Source organism: Pediculus humanus, genomic scaffold, assembly GCF_000006295.1.
Source record: "Pediculus humanus corporis 1103172107927 genomic scaffold, whole genome shotgun sequence".
Lineage (NCBI taxonomy): Eukaryota > Metazoa > Arthropoda > Insecta > Psocodea > Pediculidae > Pediculus > Pediculus humanus.
The window spans coordinates 3,734-28,175 of NW_002987499.1; the positions used below are offsets into that span (position 1 = coordinate 3,734).

Genomic DNA, 24,442 nt, shown 5'->3' on the forward strand with positions numbered 1-24,442 from the left:
TAATAGTTTTGTTCCTTCGTTAAAACTTTTTTTTTTTTTAATATTATAAAAAACAACTTAAACAAAATTTATGTAGAAAAAAAATAATAAAAGTCGATAAAATTCATTGATAATAATTTGTTTATAAAAATAATATTTGAGTAATAATTACATAATTATCGAGTAATTCGATTACAATCAAATTACAAATTTCCAATCGGTTTAAAAAAAATTATTCATATATACAATATGAATTAAAACTACTGTTGGTAATAATGATAATAATAATTTTAAAATAACCTAATTTTAATAATAATAATATATATGTTAAATTAATAATATGCCTGATATTTCTTTATCTGAGTACTCGTAAAGTTCGCTTATGAACAATTGAAAAAAAATATTTTTTACAAATGCATTTTATACAATGTTGGTGATGTTAATTGTCTGATAGTTCTGCATCATCCAAATCTAAATCATCCAAATCTTGAAATAATGATTCATCAACTTTAACAGCATCGCTATTATCTTCCAAAAATTTCAAATCAGATTCGATTAATGTTTTATCTTGCATAAAAAGTTCTTTACCCGTTAACTTTTTACATTCCTTATCTTCTTTTAATTCTTTTTTTAAAAGTCCCATTTCTTCTATGAATGCCATTTTCCATTTTAAAAAAGTTTCAACCGTAACTCTCGTACCTTCGAATCTTTTCATTTCTTCTTCTTCTACTTCTTTGAGTCGTCTCTCGGCTTCGAGTTCTTTTTCTCTTTTAAATTCATCCCATTTATTATTCAACCATTCTTGAGCTGTGGACACCAATGTGAAAATCATTGCCATATTTAAATTTTCATTGGCATCTTCTAATAATTTATTTTCTAATTCTTCTTCGTAATTATCTCTAAAATTATCCACTTCGATAATTTCTATTAGCGGAACCTCTTCCGGATATTTAGGAGTAAATGTAAATTTAATTGTACATGCTAAACCTTCTCCATTATCCCCATCGTATTCTTCGGATTTTATCTGTATTGAAAATTTGTGTGGATCGTTACCTAAAACCTCTAATTCCCCGCAATAAATTGATTCTAAGGCTTCCAATTCGGAATTTTGTTCTTCTACGTAATCCATTTTTAATTATTTTATATAGGGGTTAGTTTTAAATAAAGTAACATAACCTCAATATTTGTTTATTCTTTGCAGATGTAGGCGGCCATTTTGAATTAAACCATAGACGTTAAAACTTGAAATTCTGTCATTTGTGTAATGGCCGCTCGACAGGAAGCATCACGAATCGAACTCAAGGTAAGTTTTTTTTTGTCTTTTTTTGATATTAATTTGAAATAACTGACAAATTTCGGTTGATAATTACTTAATAACCAAACGTAAATCAATATTTGATAAAAATTTATAACGATGTAAAACATTAATGTGAAAAAAATTCGTTTTTCAAAACTAGTGAGCAAATCATGTAAAACTTTCAAAAAAACCGTTAAAAAAAATGTCTTCCATAGCGTCCCTCCAAAATTTATTAGATTTTTATAGTTTTACACGCCTCCCCCTTTCTCCCCAGGGATGAAGTACATTTCCATTCGTATAAAACTTTCTTTATCGAATTCATTTAATATGATTTTAACCGTTATAGACAATTTTGACAATTCCTTCCTTTTAGACATTAGAATAAGACTAGGATACAAAATTAATAGGAATTTATTGAAATAAATAAAACCCAATTAACTTTTATTATAATAATAATTATTATTATTATTACCATTACATTTATCAAACATAACAATAATTTCTTTTTTTTAATAATTGTAACAAAAAATATTTTTCTTTTTTTTTTTTTTTTTTGAAAATTTTACACTTAAAACAATTTTTTCCTTAGAATTGACTTTTTTTAAATTTTCTATAATAATAATAATAATAATAATAATAATAATAATCCATAAATATACACAATTATCAACAATTATTATATAATAATAATAATAATAAAAATTATATATATATATATATATAAAACATGAGAATATCATTAATAAAAACTATTATTATTATTATTTTTGTTTGATGAACACTTTTAGGCTACTATATATATATATATATATATATAATTCGGATAATAATTAATTCATTTTCATTTTTCAATATATTTGGCACTTTTATTATAAACTTTTCCATGTCTTTTATTTATTTATTAAATAAATAAATAAACGACTTTGGAAAATTAATTCGGTTAATTTTTCATCACTCATTTACTTTATTTTATAATAATTATTATCATTATTATCATTTAACAATTATTTCTAACTATTTTGTAATGCTCATGCGTTTTCCCATTTAATTATTATAAACTAATTAACGATTATGCTAAAATGGTGGTGCTTTCTATATGTATATAATTCGATATATCGAATCGTTTTAAATAATTTAGAATTAATACATTTTTTTTTTGTTAAACTACCATTGAAATATTTGACGTAATTGACATTTAACAATAATTAATAATAATAATAATAATAATAATAAGTGCTGTTATTTTCCCTTGACTATATTGAGGTGCTACTTTTACGTATCATTACAAAAAAAATTAATTTTTTTTTTTTTTTTGGTTTTATGCTAAAAAGCGACATTTTCCGACACATCGACTTATAACTTATGACGTTTGCCGCTTTTCCCTTCCCTTGGAATTTTTCCTTTTTCCATTTCCCATTTTTCTTCTTCTTCTTCACATTTTGAGTCCATGAGAACGTTCGAATCGACAACTTAAAAATCTTTATATTCGTACGGTTTTAAATTATTCATTAAACGATTCAATTGTGATTTAAATTGACGGATTTCTAATTTTTCATCGAATTTTCCACTCTCTCCGTTTTTCCGCTCGACTCCATTTTTCCCCCTCTCGCTCCTTAAATGTTCGAATAATTTGTCGAAATTTTTTGGGAGTGAAAATCTCGTGTAAGGATTGAAATATTCCAAACGATTTTGACTTTCCGTCACTCCTTCAAACCTAAAAATAATGAATGAATGAATGAAAAATGAATGCGGAGGAGGGGCGGGTGATGGGGAGGAGGTAGTACTCACGTAACGACAAATAAATTTTTATAAGATTCTTCGTTCATGGTGTCGCGAATCAATCGAATCGCGTACAGGTACAAATCGTCGAAAGGATGTGGAAATTTTTCGTAGCGATCCGTTCGTTCTCCCATTTTTTGCGAACCCGTTCGGATCGGACATACTTCGCTCGCTATCACGATTATTTTGACCCGCCTTTCGACTATCAGACGCCGAAGCCAATCTTTCGGATTCGCGCTTATTTCGTCCCACTTATCCGGATCGAAATAATCGTTGACCTGAAATCCAAGTTATCGAATCAATTGTACAGTTCGAATTCTCTATGACTATCGTTCGATTACCTACTACCTTGCACTCGAAAACTTTTTCCAAAACTCGTCTCAAACACGTCACCAATTCCATGAATGAAAGGACGTCTCTCGGATATACGAGCACCACTTCCGACTCGTTTTGCTGCCGTTCGTTCATATCAATTATTTGACCGTAATCTAATTGACTTACGTACCCGTTACTACTAAATTTGTACGTTTGTTCGCTTTCGGTTTCTACAAAAAAAAAAAACGACAACAATGACAACCTTCTTCTTTATATCGAACACCTTTCGACTTATATACTTACTTTCTGAATTTTCGACGACGAAATTTTTTCCAGCGAGTCGATGAATCAATTTTTTCCTTCTCTTATTCAGTGTCTTGACTATAACAAACGTGGCAATGATTCCGACAATGATCAATGTAATTAAGGACGTAATTAAAAATTGCGAATTATCATTTCCCGGACTCAATGCATCCGTCAAAACTCGATCCTCCGTGAATTCTGCTCCCAACAAAAAAAAAGGCGGGGGAGGGAGAGAGGGAGGGGGCGGGAAAGAAAAAGAAAAATTTTAAAATTAAATGCATTACCTATATATATAATCAAGGCAAAAACTTTAACGCAAATCAAATTAAAAAACAGGTCAGTGCATTCGCGTGATATTACCTTTCTTAATAACCCAGAAACACGGGTCGGTGTGATTGCCAGCCCACACCGTACCTCTCATGCATCTATCATCGGTAAATGTGACGTATACGTTGTAAAACCCAGGGGTCATGTTGTAAAATGTGCACGCCAATCCAGCTTTGTGAACTTGACAAGAAGGCCAAGGTATTTTCAATAATTCGTTTTCGCATTGAATGCTCGTAGAATTTTCGTTTCCCTAAATATTTAAATAATTAATTTTAAAAAAATTAACCATTCTGTTTTTTTTGTTATCAATTACAATGAGATAACGCGAAAAGGGTCTTACGTGTATCATGACGTTGTAATAATCGATGCTATCGTTTGAAAATTTCACTTCGATCCTTATCGTATCGGGAGGATCGTCTATAAGTAACGGTATCCCTAAATTTAATTCTCTGGAACCCAAAAAAAAAAAAAAAAAAAGGATAAAAATTAAATCAAGTAAAAAAAAAAATATATCTCTCTTTCCTCTTTTTCGATACAAATTAATATATCCGTGATTTATTACTCAGATTATTATCATTTTTTTTTTTTTTTTTGTAAAAAAAAAAACAGAAAGAGTGTAAAATGGCGCTCGAGGGGAATCGGAAAAAAAAAAAAATCTCATAATAAATATATTAATTTTCTTTTTTGCACATGATTCATTTTCGTTTCTTGACTTTGAAACAGAGCAGAAAGAAAGAGTGAAAAAGAGTGAGAGAGAGGGAAAAAATCAAATCGAATTCGTATGTACGATCTGGTTTAGTGGAGCGAATTTCGCATATGGATTGTATGTATAATAAAAATTCGGGCGATTTCATTCCAGTTCTCCCACAGGCACGTTTTTAATTTATGTTTTAAAAAAAAAAAAAAAAAAAAATTAAAATCATGCACGAGAACCGAGAAATAGCGAGCGAGAGAGACAGAGATAGGAACACTCACTACTCTTTTTTTTTTCCTCTTTCCTTTTCCAATCTATAGATTTTCCCTGTCGCAAAAAAAAAAAAAATCGAGACTGGAAAACTTTAGCAGAGGTTGTTGTCATTCATTCTCATCCTTCCAATCCTCATTTCCTCTCTCTCTTTCTCTTTTTTCTGAAGTTCGAATGTAAGAGAGGGAGAGAGAGATACGAAACACCTTTTTCCTTCTTTTCCTTTTTATTGAAACCTTTCGTCTTGGACTTAAACGACTTTTCTTACCGTGACGAACTCCTGTACTGGAATGAAGCGTTTAAATGAAGACCGGAAAATTGTTTCTTAACATAATCCGTAACCGTGTTGTTTATGTGCAAACGATACGATCTTTGAGCTTGTCTCGTGCTTCCATTTACGTAAGGCGTTATTTTGAGTCGGTAAAAACCAGAATAAACATAATTGAAATTTACGACGTGAACCTGAAACAAAAAAAAAGCTCGGTATAAATAAATAATAATAATAATACTAATTATTATTATTATTATTTTCGTCCATTTCACTTCTTCCAGACGTGTTTACTCGTGAATCTTTCCTTTCCAGCAACAATCGATAAAAACTATTTAATTATGTATTGAAATCATATAATTTAAAATTCTCCCTTGAAAACCCCTTAAACTTATTTACGAAACGTCAATTTTAATTATCATTATTATTATTTAAATTTCAAAGTGTATTTGCGACGGGTGAGAGGGGAGAAGGGGGAAAGAGAACGGGGTAATTTCACCGAAAAGTTACAATGTCGATTCTTTTCCTTTTGGTTTCCTTTTGTTTTTGTCATTTTCGCTATGTAATTTGTAACGTTCGATTAATAATAATAATAATAATAATAATTCGTTTTTCTCTCACGTTCGTACCTGTAAACAGTCTTCGGGGAATGATTCTCCCGTTGAGCAAAACCTATTGTCGAATATTCTTCTCGAATGAGTTTTCCACGACGTGTTTCCGGTGTTGCACATGAGTCCTTCGTCGTAGGGCATAGTTTCATCGTAGATTTCCAATTCTATGACGTACGTTTCGAAATTACAATATTTGGGTAAAGCTTGAAACTGAACTTGAAGTTCTCCCTTTTTACGATCGATAATGTTCCAATCGACTGTTTGTTTCTGACGACACGACAGCAATTGACAATTTTTCTTCACGCCCGGATTATTATTATCTGTTACGATAGAAAAATGAGGGAAAAATTTTTTTAAAAATTAAAAACAAATTATTTTTATGATTTACACGTTTCCATTTAAATTTATTTATTTATTTTTTTTTTTTAAAGCGCACCGACCGAGTAATTTTCCATTGAAATATTTTATTCGTAAAAAAATAAATGTCCATGCCAACACATTAAACAAGTCAAGGATAGTGGAAAATTAGTGTGTTTGTGTAAAACCGTTCCCGTTTTCTCTTTCTCTCCCTCTCACTCTCTCTCTTTCTCTTTCTCTCCCTCCCTCTCACGACAAATGGAATTTTTTCTTGACTAAAAGCGGTCGAAAAAAAAAAAAAAAAATACCTGAAATCGGATAGCACTGGACGTTGACGCTCGGTTTCTGAAAAAAAGAAAGAAAGGACATTTAATAAAATAATGTTCCAGCCAAAAAAAAAAAAAAACTTTTTTTTTTTTTTTTTTAATGTCAATTCAAGTTTCCAAAATAATTTCATCCTTTTTTATCTGATTTTCAAACATTTTTTTTTTTTTTTTTTTTAAACTACTTTATTATAATTAACATACTCGAGTTGACTTTTGGTTGTCGTTTGTTTGTTTGTTTTGTCCATACAATTTTTCACCTCGTGAGATGATAAAGATTACGTAATACTCATTACATCTTTTGTTTTATGTCTTACCGACTAAAAGGTACTAACCTGTAAAAGGAGTCCCACTTCGCATTCCATCGAAAATATAATTTTACTATGGCAAAAAATTAATGTTAAACTTAGGATACGTTTAAAACTAAGTTTAAGGTCCATTAGTCAAGCAGCTTGTCCATGAATAGGTAGGGTTTCCGACGCACATTTCATGATACCTTAAAAAAAAAAAATTATATATGAAAATTTATACCTAATGACCAAACGCACGTACGCACAAGATTAATTGATTTTAATAAATTAAATGTCGTAGAGAATTTTAGAAAGAGAGAGAGAGAGAGAGAGAGAGAGAGAGGGAGAGAAAACCTTCGATAAATTTTTTTTTCAAAATTTTTTAACGACTATATCGTTTTTCATTTTTAATTTTTTTTTTTTTTGAATGTATTTGGGGGGCAACGTAGTAACACCATTAGCGGTTATGCATTAATGCCAAAAAAAAAAAAAAAAAAAGTTTTTTGAAATAATTTTCATTGGTTGGACGTGTTTCAAAATAAAATAACCGACGAAACCTAAAAACATTTTTTTTTTTTTTTTAATAAAATTTAATTTAATTATTAACTCCCGTCCGAGTAAATAAAATTAATTAATGTTTATGTTTTATGTTTAGACACGAGTATTTAACAATATTGCTAAAATATTACGAGGAAAAATATATATATACCTCTCTCTCTCTCTCTCTCTCGCACACACACTCTCTTTCTCTCTCTTTCTCCATGTTTTTATATATTTTGATTGATAACATAAACACATTCACTCTCATAACGGTACCATAATTTTTATGTTTTTTTTGACGTCATCACTAATTGATCCGGGGGGGGGGTAGGAAAAAAAAAGGAAAATAAATAATTTTTTTGTTGTTGTTTATATCAATAAGACAAACGTTATCACAATTAAGTAAATTTTAAACTTTAGTACCACGTCTCATTAAATAAATAAATTTTTGTTTTAGGATGAGTTCGTTTGTGTTGTTTCCTTTTTCGCCACCACCACGATGGACGAAACCTGATTGCTGTTGTTGCTGTTGTTCACATCCGGGAAAGTATGGACGTGGGAGCAAAAAAAAAAAAAGGAAACCAGATTGAACCGGTGTTAAAATGACAATAATAAATATGGTGAGTGAGTACATTTAAGTAATAAATTTTAGAGAGTAAATCCTAACTGATAATTTTCTCGTTAACATTGAATAAATTTAAAAAAAAAAAAAATTTCGAAAAGAAATTGGAAAGTTTAGACTTCGAACCACAAAAAAAAAAAAAAAAATTCAAATTTAAATTCGCACGAGAATTAAAAAATTTTTATACGTTCAGAAAATATATAAAAAAAAAATTGACATAAGTTAAACATACAAAAAATTCGATAAATGATTTTAACGATCGTTGTGTGACAATAAGTACAATTTTAATTTTTAACATTGTTTTTACATCATTCTACCTAAACCCCTTTGAATTACTACGACCATTACAGGATAACACTTTTATACAAACATACAAACACGTACAAACATTGACCGTAACATATACAAACAAACATTTACAATTATTATACGTGTTAAAAAAAAAAAAAAATTGCGATGAACTGATAACAAACAACAAGCAAAAACCAAACAAGTTTCAGCATTTTGTTTTCTTTTTTTTAATTTTATGTTTAAATGGCTGTAAAACATAGCGGTCAATAATAATAATAATAATACTAAAAAAGCAATACTAAAAAATAAATGAGGTTATTAATTTTTGTTTGTATTTAAATGTCACAATATTAAAATAATTATAAATATATATATAATAACACCAAAAAAAATTATTAGTGAGGAGGGGGGGGAGGCTCAGTTCAGTTCGAACGAACCTGAAGTTTTTATAATTATTATTAAATTTTTAAAATTTCAGGTCCCTAAAATTTATTTAATTATAACGTAATAAAAATTTTTATTTATCATACATTGTAATTATTTTTATGAAAAAAAAATTTTTCGATTAAAAATAATTTCTATAAAATTTTTATGATTTCTAAAAAAAAACTTTCTGAGAGGTCAACAACTATTGAATATTTTTAAGGTCGCAATCGAAAAAATGGGCATTTTGTTATTTAACTTATTTAAGTATGCAATAACAGTTTTCATGTAATAATTTTATATTTTAACTAAGGAGATATTTAATATTTTTATCATATACCCACACACTATTTAAAAACCAATAATAAAAAAAAAAAAAAAAAAAAATGTGTTAATATTTTGCAACATGTTATTTTCTAATTATAATTTCATTCGAAATGACATTATAATTTTTATTAATTTAATTAAAATATTTTTTCAAATGTTAAAAAATTAATTTTTTTTTCTTTTTTTTTTAAAGTTTTGATTAGTTAAGATATTTTTTAATTTTTGTCGAACCATCAGTTGTTTAAATAAAAAAATTAATTTTCATTTTGCTATCGATTATGATGAGTGTGTGTTATTGTTAGTAGCAAAAAACATTATTTTGAAAATTTTTTATTGAAATTTTCATCATGAGTATTGATAATACATAAAAAATACTTTTAAATATTATTTGAAACATGTTAACATTTTATTAATGTTTACTCGTCTCATACATAAGTGAGTTTGAGTGACATAAGAAGGAATCGAATGATATAAGAATTAATGTTGCAAAATAAGTAGTCACATGTAAAATAAAAAAAAAAAGAACCTTTTCGATTGTGACACAAACTTTGTAAAATGCCTTTTAGAAAATTATTTATTTTAAGAAAGAATTTTAATCAATTAATTTTATTATTGACAAGACAAAATTACTTACCATTTAAATTACAAATAATTTTATTTGATTTTAACATTAATTAAACATTTTTTAAACTATAAATTTATCGACATAATAAAAAAAAAAAAAAAAAAAAAACAAATTGAAATTTAATATCATTAAATTGAAATTTAACATTGGATTTCCAATTGAAAAATTAAAATTAAAAATTTATTATGTGAAACACATAAATACGTTATGTATGTCAAATTTAAACATGAATTTAGCATAAAAATAAATATTAAAATAAATTTTTTTTTTTTACACTATAAACGATTTACAGCCATTAATAAAAATGTAAAAAAAAAAACAAAAAAAAAAAAAGAGACAAAAATAATAATAAAAAATTAATAATAATAATACCTTTCATTGAGCAACTTGTTGTTTAACATGTACATAACCGTAACAACTCAAAATATGCTTTAAAGTAATGACGTCTTCAAAACGCAAGCCTGACAAAAAATATTAACCAATGAATTTAAACTTAAATAAAAGCGGGAAAAAATAATCTTCTTCCACGTAAAAATTCTTACATTATTAATTTCACATCGATTGAACTACTTTACGCATAATACACACCTTTTCCGTTAACCTTATATACATTTATTTATTTATATTATTTTCGAATCGATAATTTACAAATCAAACAATCACCCCCATTAATATCCACCATTTTTTTTTTTAATAATAATAATAATAATAATTTTAATAATAATAATAATAATAATTTTTACAGAATTTCATATTTTTCTTATTACAAACAACCAAAAAAAAAAAAAAAAATTTCAACTCGACATTTTTTTTTACCTTATCAACATTTCAAAATTTTTTTTTTTTTTTTATTTAAATTTTAAATACAAACAACAACCACCTCTTTTTTTTTTTGATGTTTGAACCGAATCAACAACAACAAAAAAGTCCCCCTACCTTTTTTTTTTTTTTTTTTTTTTTTTCAGGGTCAATTTTCATCTTTTTCTGCTTCTATCGGTTTTTGTAAATGGTTTGAATTGGATTTTTAAAAAGATTTATGTAAGTTTTATATTTAAACTACCCTTAAATTTAATCAGAATATTTAAAAACGTAATCATAAAGAGAGAGAGAGAAAAAACCCCCCCAAAAAAAAATAACTCGTACGGAAAAACAATAAATCCTCGAAATTAATAATAATAATAATTCGACGCCCACGTGATTTTAAACGATACTTATCGATATATATCGAAAACATTTTTTTTTTTTTTCAAAGGGGTTGAGTTTTTAGAATTTTTATTACAATCATGCCGCCAGTTGAATTTATTTCATTTTTAAATAATAATAATATTTTTTTTTTTACATAAATAAATTTAAAACTTTCTGCTTTTGTTATAAAACAAATTAAATTTTTTTTTTTAATAACGTTCATTCACGAACTGTTTTTTTTTTTTTTTTTTTTTGGTTCGAACGTGAATGATATATTTTAAAACAAAAGAAAAAGTAATTTTTTTATCTACCTCCTTCATCTTATTACATTTAAAAAAATTTTTTTTTCTCTCTCTCTCTCTCTCTCTCATTTTTTTCTTATATAAAAAAAAAACATCTCGAAAGAATTTCTTTCTTCCCCCCCACCACCACCACGACCACCGCCTCCACATTGTTAATTGTTAATAATAAATAAACTTTGAGCCGTACGGACGGTATATTAATATTTTTTATTTTATTTATAATCGGTTAGACAGTTTAAATTGCCCCATCGTTTATTATGAATAATTACGTTCGTTTTTTCAATAATAATAATAATAATAATAATAATAATAATAACGTTTAATTTTAATCGAAAAGAGAGAGAGAAGGACAAAACATTCTAAAAATATTATTATTATTATTATAAATAATTTCTTTTGTCGTATGCGAAGGACGTTTTGGACGAAACAAAAAAAAAAAAATTTTTTTTTTCTTATGTTGCGCCTCGCAAAAGTTTTTAATAATAATAATAATAATAATAATAATAATAATAATAATAATAATAATAATAATAATAATAATAATAATAATAATAATAATATACAACCTACGTGGAATTATAAATTTTCATTTTGTTTGTTGTACGTGGCACCATCTTAAAAAATATTCGAATATCATTTATATTATTTTCGAAATAAGTTTTTTTTTTTTTTTAAATAGCTTGTAGGTCAATGTGATAAATTATACGAACGAAAAAAAGATTACCTTTTGCAGGATGATGTGCATGAATGAAAATAATAATAATAATAATAATAATAATAATAATAATAATAATAATGATAAGTCAAAAGAGTCCTTTTTTTTTAAACGTTTAGATAGGTAACGTTTGTAAAAAAAAAAAATTACGGTAAATTTTAAGTAATTAAAAAAAAATATATTACTATAATTTTTGATTAGTATAACGCCATGTTATCGCGATAATAATGATGATATTAAAACTTTTGTTGTTGTTGTTGTTTTGCAATTAATCTTAAATTATATATATATATTTATTTGATAATAAAATAGTTAACCGGGAATATAAAATTTTTATTAAAAAAAAAAAAACAAAATGGGGGAAAAGGTATAAAATTTAGGGACTTACCCTAAAAACGTTGAGAATATTCAATTAAAATCGGTTGTGAGGGAGGGGGGAAGGTGTGGGGGAGGGAGGGAAATAAAAGTTTAACCCGCAACAAAACACAGAGTCTTAAACAGAAGGTAATGAGCTGTCGTCTTAAACCGTATTTTATAACGCCGTGGGAAATTTTTAATTACATTCCTAAAATAGCATAAAGGATTTTAATTGCTCCCTTTTCACTAATTATTGTTACAATAATGTGATATAGAAAATTACAACAATGTTTTGAACATAGAATTATTAAAATAAACCTTTTCCAAAAAAAAAAAAGGGATTTTTACATAGTTTTAAATTTTTATTAAATATTCTACTGCCACTACTACTCCATTTTATTAAAAAAAAAAAAAAAAAATCATTTTAAATTCTCTCTCTCTCTCTCTCTTCATTTTTTAAAAAGAAAAAGTTTATTCAAGTTTTTATTATGTTTATACAGTGCATTAAAAAACACACACAAACACAACACACACACACACACACACACGCCTAATGGTTGATGAATACATTTAAATACATTTTACGAAGGGAGCCAAAGTTATTTTATGCCCGAGGCTTACAATGTCATCAAACCAAACCAAAAAAAAAAAAAATTTATTCCATACGTTTAACAAATTATTAATCACGGTTGTGTTGGTATTATTTACCCGGTCGAAAATTGTTATTTCGTTCGTTTATTACTACGACAAAACCACACCGAACGAAATAATAATAATAATAATGATGATAATTAAAAAAATGTGAATGAGTTTGCTTTATTCGCCATAAAATAAAAATTTTTTTTTTTTTCTTTTTCACTTTCGATAAATTAAAAATTTCGTGTTTTTTTTTTTTTTTAAAACTATCTTCGTATTAGTTTGTTTCAAAACAACAATTTTTTTTTTTTTTTTTTTTTTTTGGCAAAGGTTCAGAAAGTTCAAAGGAAACAAAAAAAAACTTTTTCGGATAATTTATTTTAAAAAGAATATTCCCCTTAACAACAACAACAACAACAACAATTCGTTTCCTAAAAAAAAAAAAATTTTAAATTTTATAAATAAAAATTTATTTATTTATTTATTGTTTATGCGTATGGGCGTGGGCGTGTGTGCGTGTTTCACTTTCGAATGCACCGTTTAATTTAGATAGGGAACCTATTTTTAAATTCATTCATGATAATGTTGCCAAGGCATCGTTTTTTTTTTTGTGACCCCAAAAAAAAAAACGGGAGTAAAATTTATCGTTATAAAATCTATTTTCATTCTTTTTTTTTTTTTAAATTTTCTCGACGTAAAAAATAATAACGATGATGATAATAATATTGATTAATGTACGTTATTATTATTATTAATAAAATTATTCCAGGGAATTAAATTTAACCGTTTTTTTTTTTTAAACAAATTTTTTCTAGGGGAATTATTAGAAATAATTTAATAATAACCGTTACAAATATTATTGATTTTTATTTTTTTTTTTTTATTACGTGTCATTAGAATTCGAAAAACAACAACAAAAATTAAATTACGTTAACTCGAACCACGTCGAATTCATTTGAGATTTTTTTAAAATAAATATTATTTAATAAAGTTTCTTTATTATTATTATCAGTTAACAAATAAAAACCCCCGTTGGTTATGTATTTGAGTTTAAAAAAAAAAAATTTTTTTCTATTTTTTCTAATAATAATTATTTATTTTTTTTTTTTTTTTTTTTAGGAGGAAGTATTAAACTTTTTCGAGGCTCGAGTGTGTGTGTAATTTAATGAACCTGATCTTCGACGGTTACGAAATACACGTAACGGGTAAGTAAAAGAAAAAAAAATCATTAATTACGTAATCGTTTTTTTTTTTTATTTGGCGTAAAATTCGTTGCATTAGAAATTTTAAAAATTTTAACGTTGGATAAAATAATTTCACTATAATAATTTTATCTATTTCCACGTTCGCGATAGTTTTTTTTTTTTTAAAGGAAAAGCTTTTACAGTTGTTTTCTTTCTCTATGCCTTTTTCTCTCTTTCTTTCCAAAAATTTATTTCCCTGATTTTTTTTTACAGTTTTGCAAACCGTAAAAAAAAAAAAAAAAAAAAAAACAGACACAAATTTTTTTTAAAAAAAAAAAAAAAAAAAAAAAAATTTTCATTCTTATTTAATTCTCCATCTTTTTTTTCCACGATTTAAATTCACCGTAAGTTGAGGCTGTTATCGTAATTTTCCCAAATTTTTAAAATTATTCTTTTCCCTTATGTTTACCTTACGTAAAAGACAAATTAACTTAGAATGTAACGAAAGGAGAAAAGAAAAGCGAAACGAGTTTTACAGCCAATCAATCCCGTGGCAAAGGCTTACTACACTTTTTTGGAAGAGTCCATTTTCATGAATGAGATACGGGGGATGTTTCGACGTGTCGACAAATAATAAATTTCACATAAAACGAATTTGATTATCGATTTTTATTTACTCTATGACTTTTTTTTTAACACTCCGATTCATTACGTAGTCAATTTAAATCGAACGTTAATTAATAACATGTTTTTCCTTTGTTAAAATTATTCACTATGACCTACGAAACACCCCTCGTCCCGGCTTGTGTAATGGACTCGTCCGAGTCACTCGTTCAGCTGTTATATTGTACTCATGCTCGAAATTTTTTAGTTGTAAATAATATGCGGTCGGGTAAGGTTGTCTCGTTAGCGCTGTAACAAAAAAAAAAATTTTTTCCTGCTTTTTTTTTTTTTTTTTTTTTTTTTTCTCTCTCCCCTACTCCTCTTTTCTAATTTTTGCTCTGCAAAAAAAATTATTATTATTAATAACAATTTTCTTATTAATTTTTTTCGTTATTTGTTTAAAAAAAAAAAAAAAAAAACTGTCGGTTCATGTTAATGTGTCGTTATCGTTATTATTATTATTATTATTATTATTATTAATGTAAAACGTGTAAAAAAAACTGAATTCGATTTTTTTTCTCATGTACGTATCGTTATATTGTTTTAACATAAAAATAATTATTATTATTATTTGTGTGTGTGTGTGTAATAATAATGCATTGAAAAAACAAGAAGGAAAAAGGATTTGTTAAAAAAATAGTGATAGAAAGAGATAGAAATAATTTTTTTTTTTTTTTTTCATTGATTCCATTTTCATTTTTATCATTATTATCATAACAATCATTATTATTATTATTATTATCATCGTTGTTGTATTTTGTTATATGAGGAACGAATGAATATATTTTACTTACTACGAAAATGATTTCACGGTAAATAGGGAGAGGGGAGAAGGGGGGGAAAAGGAGTTTTAATTCATGTTATTATTATTATTATTAAAGAAGAAAGTAATAATAATAATAATAATAATAATAATAATAATATTACGAAGAAATCAAATTAATAAAATATCATGTTAGTGTTTATATAAACGAAATATAGAAAGATAGATGGGGAAAAAAATTTTTCATTCATTTCAAAACGCGAATAGACATTTATTTAGACTCGTAGTTTGTAAAGTCGAGTTAGAATCAAATATCGATTAGTAAGTGAAAGTTCGCAGTGGTTGTGTGTAGTCGTAGTCGTCGACGTTTTTTTTTTTTTTTGTTTTGGCCTTACTCTTTTTCTTTGCAAAAATTAACTAAAAACTCGTTTTTTCTTCCTTTTCTATATTTATCGAACGCACGCACACGCACACGCATAAAATACGTGCGTGTACGTATCTAATTTTTTTTTTTTTTTTTTTTTTTTTTATTTAAACGATTTCCCGAGGAAAGTCAAATGAAAAAAATAAAATATAAATATTTCCGTCATGAAGTGGCAAAATTTCAATAAGGAGGCGGGAAGGGGAAGGAAGGGGGGTTTCTCTCCCACTATCGTAAGATGGGGGTAAATTTGTCGGGGCAGTAGGATAGGATAATATGATTGGTAATTTGAATTTTTAATTAAAAGTAATCATTTTTTTTTTTTTTTTTTTTTTTACCCCCGGTTTACATTTCAATAATTTAATTATATATTTAAAAGCAAAAAAATTTATCGTTTGATATTATTATTATTATTATTTAAACATGAATTATTGAATCGAATTATGAAAAAAAAAAAAAAAAAAAAAAAAAAAAAAGGAAAAAATTTTAAACGTTTAAATTTAATATTTTTTTTATTTATTTGACTATAAAAAAAAAAAAAAAAAAATAGTTTTGTGCCAACATAACATTGTGCATTTTTATTAAAATATTTGAAATAATTTTATTTTAATTTAGTGTGTGTGTGTGTGTGTGGGATATCTTTTTTTTTTTTTTTTTATTGTCTGACATTTATTTTTGTTACTTTTTATTACATGCATTTTTACTTTATTATTATTATTATTATTTGTATTAAAAAATAAATAATGTAATAACATGTCAGTTTAGAAACAATAAATAGAATCACACACACACACACACAAAAAATTAATGTTTGATGATTGTCGGATATCAAACGAATATATATATATAAAAATGTATGCCAAGGTTCACAGACATATTGAGTGAGTGTATTTATATATATACATTGTATCACATAAACATATCGATAAGAAAATATCTAAAACTATTTTTTTTAACATTCGAAACTCATTCTGCATCATTTTCTGTATGTATTTTGTAATAAGTCTTTTTGAAAACTTTTTTCATTTTCGACAAGGAAATGCATATATATTGTAATGACTTGTAGTATTTGTCTCGATAATGATTCAATATGTTGTAGCTAATTAAATATTTAATGTAATCATCACATTACCCTCATGGCAATGTTATTTTTGTTCACAATCATTATCATTATCATTATTTTTTTAAATTTGAAAATTATTTATGATTAAGTTAGGCGATTGACCTGAAAGTCATAATAATCTTTTTGTGTATGTTTTTAAATTTAGGTTTTCTCTTTTTTTTAGAGAGAGAGAGAGAGAGAGAAATGTAAATCATATTTAAACTCATTGTTTGTTGTATTGTAATATTGTTTTGTCGAATGTTTGTTTATTAAAAGGTATTATTATGTAAGTTTGTGTGTGTGTGATGAATAGTTTTATTGCAAAATTGTCACTTTAATTTTCTTTCTTTCAAGTCATTATTATTATTATGAAATATTTTATAGATTATGTTTTGATGAAATTTTCAATGATGTGTTTTAAACGAAGATAATTTTTTTTTTTTTTAATGAAATCATTTTAATATTTGGTATCGAATCATGAAATACAAATACTAATACTTATTGTGAATGGTGTGTACATAGTTTTTCAATCATTTTTTTTTTTTTTTTTTTTTTTTTTGCAGTGATGAAGTATTTTAAAAAATGAAAGGAGAGTTTTTTATCGATTTGTTTGGTTTACTTTAAAAGCATAACATATTTTTGATTATCGAATAAGTTCATAGATTTTTGAATGTTTCATTTGTTCAACACACACACACACACACACAACCATAATTCAATGTTTTCATTTTTTTTTCTTTTTCATTTCATTTTCTTCTATTTCTTATCATAAATTTTTTTTTTTTTTTTTTTTTTTTTTTTTGTGCAAATTATTTCTATCTGGGGAAAAGCCAAAGAAAGTGTCAGCATTTACTTGGGCAAAGTGTCAACCGCTCTTGGGGGAATGAAAGAAAAAATATGGTTGCCAAGTTTTTGTAAAGTAATATAATTCATCATCGCTCATCGTTGTCAATTCATTCCTTTTAATGATATCTGTTCGGACAAGGAGGTTTTATTAAGGACTTTGTGTGTTGGTTCCTTTTTTTTTTTTTTTTTTACACTTAAAGTAAATTTTTTTCTTTTTTGCTTTTTTTTCCTCTTTAAAAAAAGATAAAAAGTGAAATAACGTTTCGAATGAAGGGAAATGACTTTTTAATAGCTGTAGAAAACTTATTACCATGGCGATATACTTTAAGGAAAGTCGTGGAGGGAGGGAGGGAGGAGGGAGAAGAAAAGCTTAATATCTGTTTCAAAAATGTAAATTTTCTTACTTTATTTTTTTTTTTTTTTTGTAGATCAGTGAATTGAATGAGAAAAAAAAGAAAGAAAGAAAGAAAGAAAGAAAAGGCAGGCAAAAGCTAAATTATTATGTTTATATATGTGCGCGTATATGCACACGTTATATACAACCCACGCAATATTTCTTTAGAAAAAGAAAGAAAAAAAATGAGAATGAAATATGAGATATTCTCATAATCTTACGCAGTCTATTAAATTTTAGTTCACATTTTTTTTCTTTCTTTCTTTCTTTCTTTGGGGGGTTTTATTTCTCTCTCTCTCTCTCTCCCTTTTATTTTCACCCGGTGAGAATTTTTCGTGCCATGATTAAAGACCTTTCATTTCCGTTTTTTTACTAGTTAAGATACCTGTTTTTTATTATACTCAACCCCCCACCCCCACCACCACCACTACCACAACCTCTTTCTCCTCCTTGTCAGACCACAATACTTTTCATCAATTATAACTATTCATCATTAAGAGAAAAAGGTTGTTTCTATTTGTTAACCTTTCGAATAATTCTCTCTCTCTCTCTCTCTGTGAATTCGTTACGATTATTGTTGCATAATCGAACAATTTAAAAATTTATTTATTTTATTATTATTATTGTTGTTGTTTAATTTTTTCGAATCAGTTTAATTAGAGAAGTAAGAATTTTAAGTAAGAGAGAGAGAGAGAGAGAGAGAGAGAGAGAGAGAGAGAGAGAGAGAAAGAGAGAGAGAGAGAGAGAGAAAGAGAGAGAGAGAGAGAGAGAGAGAGATGAAAAATTACAGTTTTTATTTTATTATTATCATTATTATTATCATAGTGAATGAATTTCGAAAAGGCAAAATTTTTCATCTGTTATCTACTACTGACCTATATAATGACCTGAAAGAAATTCGTATTTTACTACCACCACCACCACATGTAAGGCACCGTTTTTTTTTCCGCCAGATAACCTCTTGTGAATTTCATTATATATATATATATATATAAGAAAATCGTAGCCATTTTGTTTTTCCCCCCGCCCCCCAGTATTTAAAATTAAACCTTGTAATTTAAAATTGTGTATATGTAATTTTGTGTGTAAGCTCTAGGAAACGTTGGAAATTTTTTTTAAACGTAGTTCAATAATATTAAAATTCAACATTATTAATGGTTGTAGAGGAAAAAAAAACGCGGGTTGAGACTTAGTTCATGAATGGAAGGATCGAAATTAATTTTTTTTTTTTTTTTGAAATTTATTAGATACGTGGCAGTTTGTTATTAATCATAACATTAAAACCCATTACATTCCATCAAGTGAGATAGACAGAGAGAGAAAGAGAGAGAGAGAAAATCTAGTTGGCGAAATAACTACTATTTAGACACCAGTGGTAGAATTTTTTTTTTTTTTGGGTGGAACTTGTCTTGACGAGTTAATTCATAAAAAAAAATTCAAGGGGAATAAATAATTGGGGAGACACTAACGCATACACGCACACGCACGCACGCACGCACGCACACACACACACACAAACACGTACGAAAATCTCTCTTTTTTTTTTTTTATAATAATAAAATTTACACGTGGCGTAATAAATTTTTTACATGCAAATTATTAAATTTTGCCATTTCGTCATTTCGTCAAAAAAAAAAAAAAAATGTTAATAATGTTAATGATAATGATAATGATAATAATTTGAAATGTACATAATACATCGGTCAGATTTCGGTCATTGCTTTTCAATTTTTTTTTTTTTTTTTCATAATTTTTTTCATTGAACTTCCGTAATTTTTTTTTTTCTACAAATTTATCCTTGTTAATTTTTCTGGATTGATTTGGGGCCGGGTGGGGAAGGGGGGAAACTCAACTTGGCAAACGCGATAATAATAATAATTACTATAAATTTTCAAAGACATTTTTTTTTCTCCTAACTATAAAATTGTTGTCTTTTTCACCTTGATGAATACAAATTTTTTTTTAAAAAAAATTTTACCCGAAATTCTGCTTTTAAGTTTTTAATTCATTCATTCATTCATTCATTCACTCATTCATTCGTTTATTTATTTATTTAATTTTTTTCGTGTAGCGAGCGAGCGTTTAGGTATTAAGTAAATATTTCGGTTGGTCGGTTACGTAGAAAAAAAATTATTCGTAGGTACGCGTAATAGGTGAAGACGAACGCACACGCACACGCACACCGCTGTATGAAATTTTAAGGTTGAGTTTAAATGAGAGAAAGAAAGAGCCATATTACGTAATTTTTTTTTTTTTTTTTTTTTTTTTTTTACGTACCTGAAAATGTTTTTTTAGCGCGTGAAACTTTTTAGACATGTTAAAGGGTGATGACAACATGTGTAACCGAGTTCACTAAGTTTAGCTTATGTACCTTTTTATAAAGGGATTTAACCGTTCGATGAACGCGTGTAATGCTCAAACGAGATTTTTTATTATTTGTTTTTTTTTTTTTTTTTTTTTTTTTGCGAATTTCTTTAATTTAATTTAGTTAAACAAAAAAAAAATGATTCCGGCCCTACTGGCAAAAGTTTGAAAAAGGAAAAAAGGAAAAAAAGGAAAAAAAAGGAAAAAAACGGTTTTTAACAAACTTCGTTTTGATATATATATATTATTATTATTTTAATTTTGCGGCCATTATTTTTTCGTTATTACTATTATTATTTTTTTAAAAAATAATTTTAAGAAAGTTTAAACGGTTTAAAATAATAATAATAATAATAATAGATTGTTTTTTACAATTAAAAATGGGAAGGGGGAGGGGGAGGGGGAAAAATGAAAAAAATTCACGCGAAATTTTTATATTAAACGTATATCCCCAAGTTAGTTAATGCGAATTATTCATTTTTTTTTTCTACTTTTATTTCGACGTTCGCTTTTCTCTCTCTCTCTCTCTCTCTATCTCTCTCTCTCAACAGTTTAACGACCTTAGCCGTATATATAATATATAAAAAAAAAAAAAAAAATTCATTTTATAAAATTTTATAGGTTAAACGATCGGTTGGGAGAAAAAAAAAAAAAACGCGAGTATTTATTTAAATTTTTTTTGAGTTATACGTCATCATTTCGCCGTCGTAAAATTTTATGTATTATTATTATTATTAAAAATTAGCCGCTCAATTTTTCTTTATCCCCCCTCTCTCTCTCTCTCTCTCGAAAAATAAGGGACATCTTGCTTGAATTTATATATTTTTTATTTTTTTTTTTGAGTGAGTTTGTTTTTGTCATATGTTAATATTTCTTATAAATTTTTTTTGATGAATTTTAATGTTGTTGTTGTTATTATTATTATTATTATTATTCGAAAATTTTCTTTAGAGCGTTTGAGAAAAAGGGAAGGGGGGTGGGGAAAAGACGAGGGTGGATGATGTTTAATGATTTAGTTTTTCACATATAATCATTAAAGATAAATTTTCTTAATTATATTCTCTTAAAAAAAAACAAAACGCGTTTTCCGAAATATTAAATTATCATTATTATTATTATTATTATTATTATTATTATTATTATTATTATTATTATTATTATTATTATCGCCGTTATAATAATAATAATAATAATCATCGTCATTAAATATAAATTTTAAATTTACAATATTTATTTTAATTATAATTATAATTTTTTGTTTTTTTTTTTGCAGATGTAAAAAAAAAAAAGAAAATTTTTGTTTTTTGTGGAAAAACAAATTCGTCGTGATTATTATTATTATTATTATTATTATTAGCATCATTTTCAACGCAAATATGAAAAATTAAAATAAAAACGAGTGAATTTATTTATACGACGAACGCGTACGACCGCAACCTTTAAAAGAAAAGTGCATAAATATTTTTTATATTTCTTTCTCTCTCTTTCTCGTGTTATTCATTTAACGAACGCCGCGTGAAAAGTGTTTATTTTTTTTCGTTCGAAATACGCGCGTTTTTACGAAATTTAAAATAAACGGTTTTTGTGTGTGTGTGTGTGTTTGTGCGTTTTTGTTTTTCGTTTTAGAAAAGAATATGTGTTAAAGTGAAGATAGATAAAAAGTGAAACTCATACGTTTAAATCAATTACTTTTGTGTTTTCTTATTTTTTTTTTTTTTTTTCTAAATATTTTATTTTGAAAAAAATATGTTAAAATTTTTAACAAACAAGCTGAAAAACCACAGCATTAATGACGAGCCCAATTTACACATCAGCCCATCGAATAGTCATCATCAATTTAAGGTAAGTTTAAAATTAAAATTTTTAAATTTTTTTTATATGTGTGTATGCGTGAATAGATGAGAGTGGTGTGGTGTAAAAATATTTAAAAACTTTTCATTTTATTATTATTATTATTGTATTTCCGTTTCCGGTTTCAAAATCGATATTTTCCACCGCCGCCTTTTAATTGTGATTTGATGACATCGTTTATTATTATTTGATTTGTAACGAACGGTAACGAACGGGACGTGCGTAATCTGCCTGTGTTTCTATTCTCTAACTTTATTCATATCGTTATCAAACGTGATGAGAAAACTTTTTTTTAATTTCTTTTATATATATATATAAAATGATGGCCGAATGTTTGTGTTTGTGTGTGTGTCATTTACTGCAAGGTAATAAATTAAAATTTGATGTTTTCAACAAAAAAAAAAAAAAAAAAAAAAAAATGGCTGACTAAAAAAAAAGTTTTTTTTTGGTGTGGAAAAGTTTAAAGTAAATTATTGGAAAATATTTTACGCCTTTATTAAAACACGCATTATACTAAAAGAAATTTCCGATATCGAAATTAAAAAAGGCAAGCAAGAGAGAGAGAGAGAGAGAGAGATAGGGAGAGAGAGAGAGGGGGGAGAGGGAATAACGATCGAATTATCGATCCGATGTGATTTTTTTTTTTTAATAACATGTAAAAAAAAAAAATTTTTTATATAAAAAAAAGATCGCGGTTGTCGTCGTCGTGGTGGCGGTAGGGGTCGTGAAAGATCCCAAAAATGTTCAAAAGCAATCCCAGGGGTTTTAAGTCGGCCATTTTGTTTTTTTTTCTTTTTTTTTAACTCAAAAACGTAATCATTAAAAATATTACGTTTTTAAAAAAAAAAAAAAAAGCGAGGTTTTAAAAATAATAATAATAATAATGGAACAAATTAAATATTGTTCGACGTATTTTTTGTTATTATTATTATTATTATTAAATTTTGCTCAGTCATGAGGTGTATTGTGATGAGAGAGATGCGTTGCCTTAAATTTTGTTTCTGACATCATTGCAAGGCCGCCATTTTCGTAAATGTTGTTACACGTTTTAACGAGACAAATTTTTTTAAAACTAAAACTAAAAAACTGGTTTACGTTAATTTTAAATACGTTTCAGACACGATTATTATTATCATCATCATCATAGACTTTAAAACTTACGAAACGCGAATACGAAAAATTTTTTTTAGGAAATTCTAGAAAATTTATTAAATGCTCATTGATGTACGTTTAAATAAAAGTTATTTAACAGCGAATTCCGCGTTTAAAAAAAATCTCCATTATTATTATTATTATTATTATTATTATTATTATTATTACTATTATTATTATTATTATTATTATTTTCTTTCTTAATAAGGCTTTAATAACGTTTAAAAAAATGTTTTTTTTTTTAAATTCGAATCGATCGAGTATTTGTGCCTCGGGTGCTAAGAAAAAAAACAACGACACCTTTTGACCCCGGCAACATAACCGTCCGTGTTTTAACACACGATTTAAAAAGTACATAGCAGAATGCATTTGGAATTTTTTAATATTTTATTTATATATATATATAAGGTTAGATCTTAAAAAAATTTAAATTGAAGATGATAAATCGAGCCAAATCAAAAAAAAAAAAAAAACGGTTTTTTTGTACCGATTCTTGAAGAATGGTATAGGAGAGTATGTGTGTCGTGGTAGAAGAATGATGAAAACGACGGTCGAATTTCGTTGTCGATGCTGCTGCCACTGGCACCGCCACTGCTGCCGAATTTCTTTTTTTGTTCTCTCCATCTCTCTTTCTTTAGTTATTTAAATATTAATGAATGCGACATTCATCGTGAATGATGATATTTTCCGTTTAGAAAATGCAATTTTCATTTGCTTTTAAATAAACTCTCGAGTTTGATACTCTCATTAGTTAATATTCATTAATTTCCGCATTCGATGCAAATGTCGTTGTCGTCGTTTTTACATAATTATTGAATTTAAAAAAAAAAAAATTCGTTTTTCGTTAAACGTTGTTTTCAAACTCC

General features: G+C 26.5%; 2 protein-coding genes across 2 annotated transcripts; both read right to left on the bottom strand.

Moving 5' to 3' along the window:
• Window positions 1-418: 418 nt before the first annotated feature.
• On the bottom strand, window positions 419-1,108 carry Phum_PHUM401420 (RWD domain-containing protein, putative; the record flags this gene model as incomplete). The annotated part of the gene is made up of 2 exons (XM_002428751.1): window positions 419-1,003; window positions 1,040-1,108. 2 exons carry the CDS (start codon window positions 1,106-1,108, stop codon window positions 419-421), a joined length of 654 nt encoding a protein of 217 aa, XP_002428796.1.
• A 1,638-nt stretch (window positions 1,109-2,746) lies between these two features.
• On the bottom strand, window positions 2,747-6,883 carry Phum_PHUM401430 (uncharacterized protein; the record flags this gene model as incomplete). Its single annotated transcript, XM_002428752.1, has 9 exons — window positions 2,747-2,990; window positions 3,065-3,333; window positions 3,404-3,600; window positions 3,674-3,871; window positions 4,034-4,250; window positions 4,287-4,449; window positions 5,233-5,426; window positions 5,862-6,163; window positions 6,859-6,883. 9 exons carry the CDS (start codon window positions 6,881-6,883, stop codon window positions 2,747-2,749), a joined length of 1,809 nt encoding a protein of 602 aa, XP_002428797.1.
• Window positions 6,884-24,442: the final 17,559 nt, after the last annotated feature.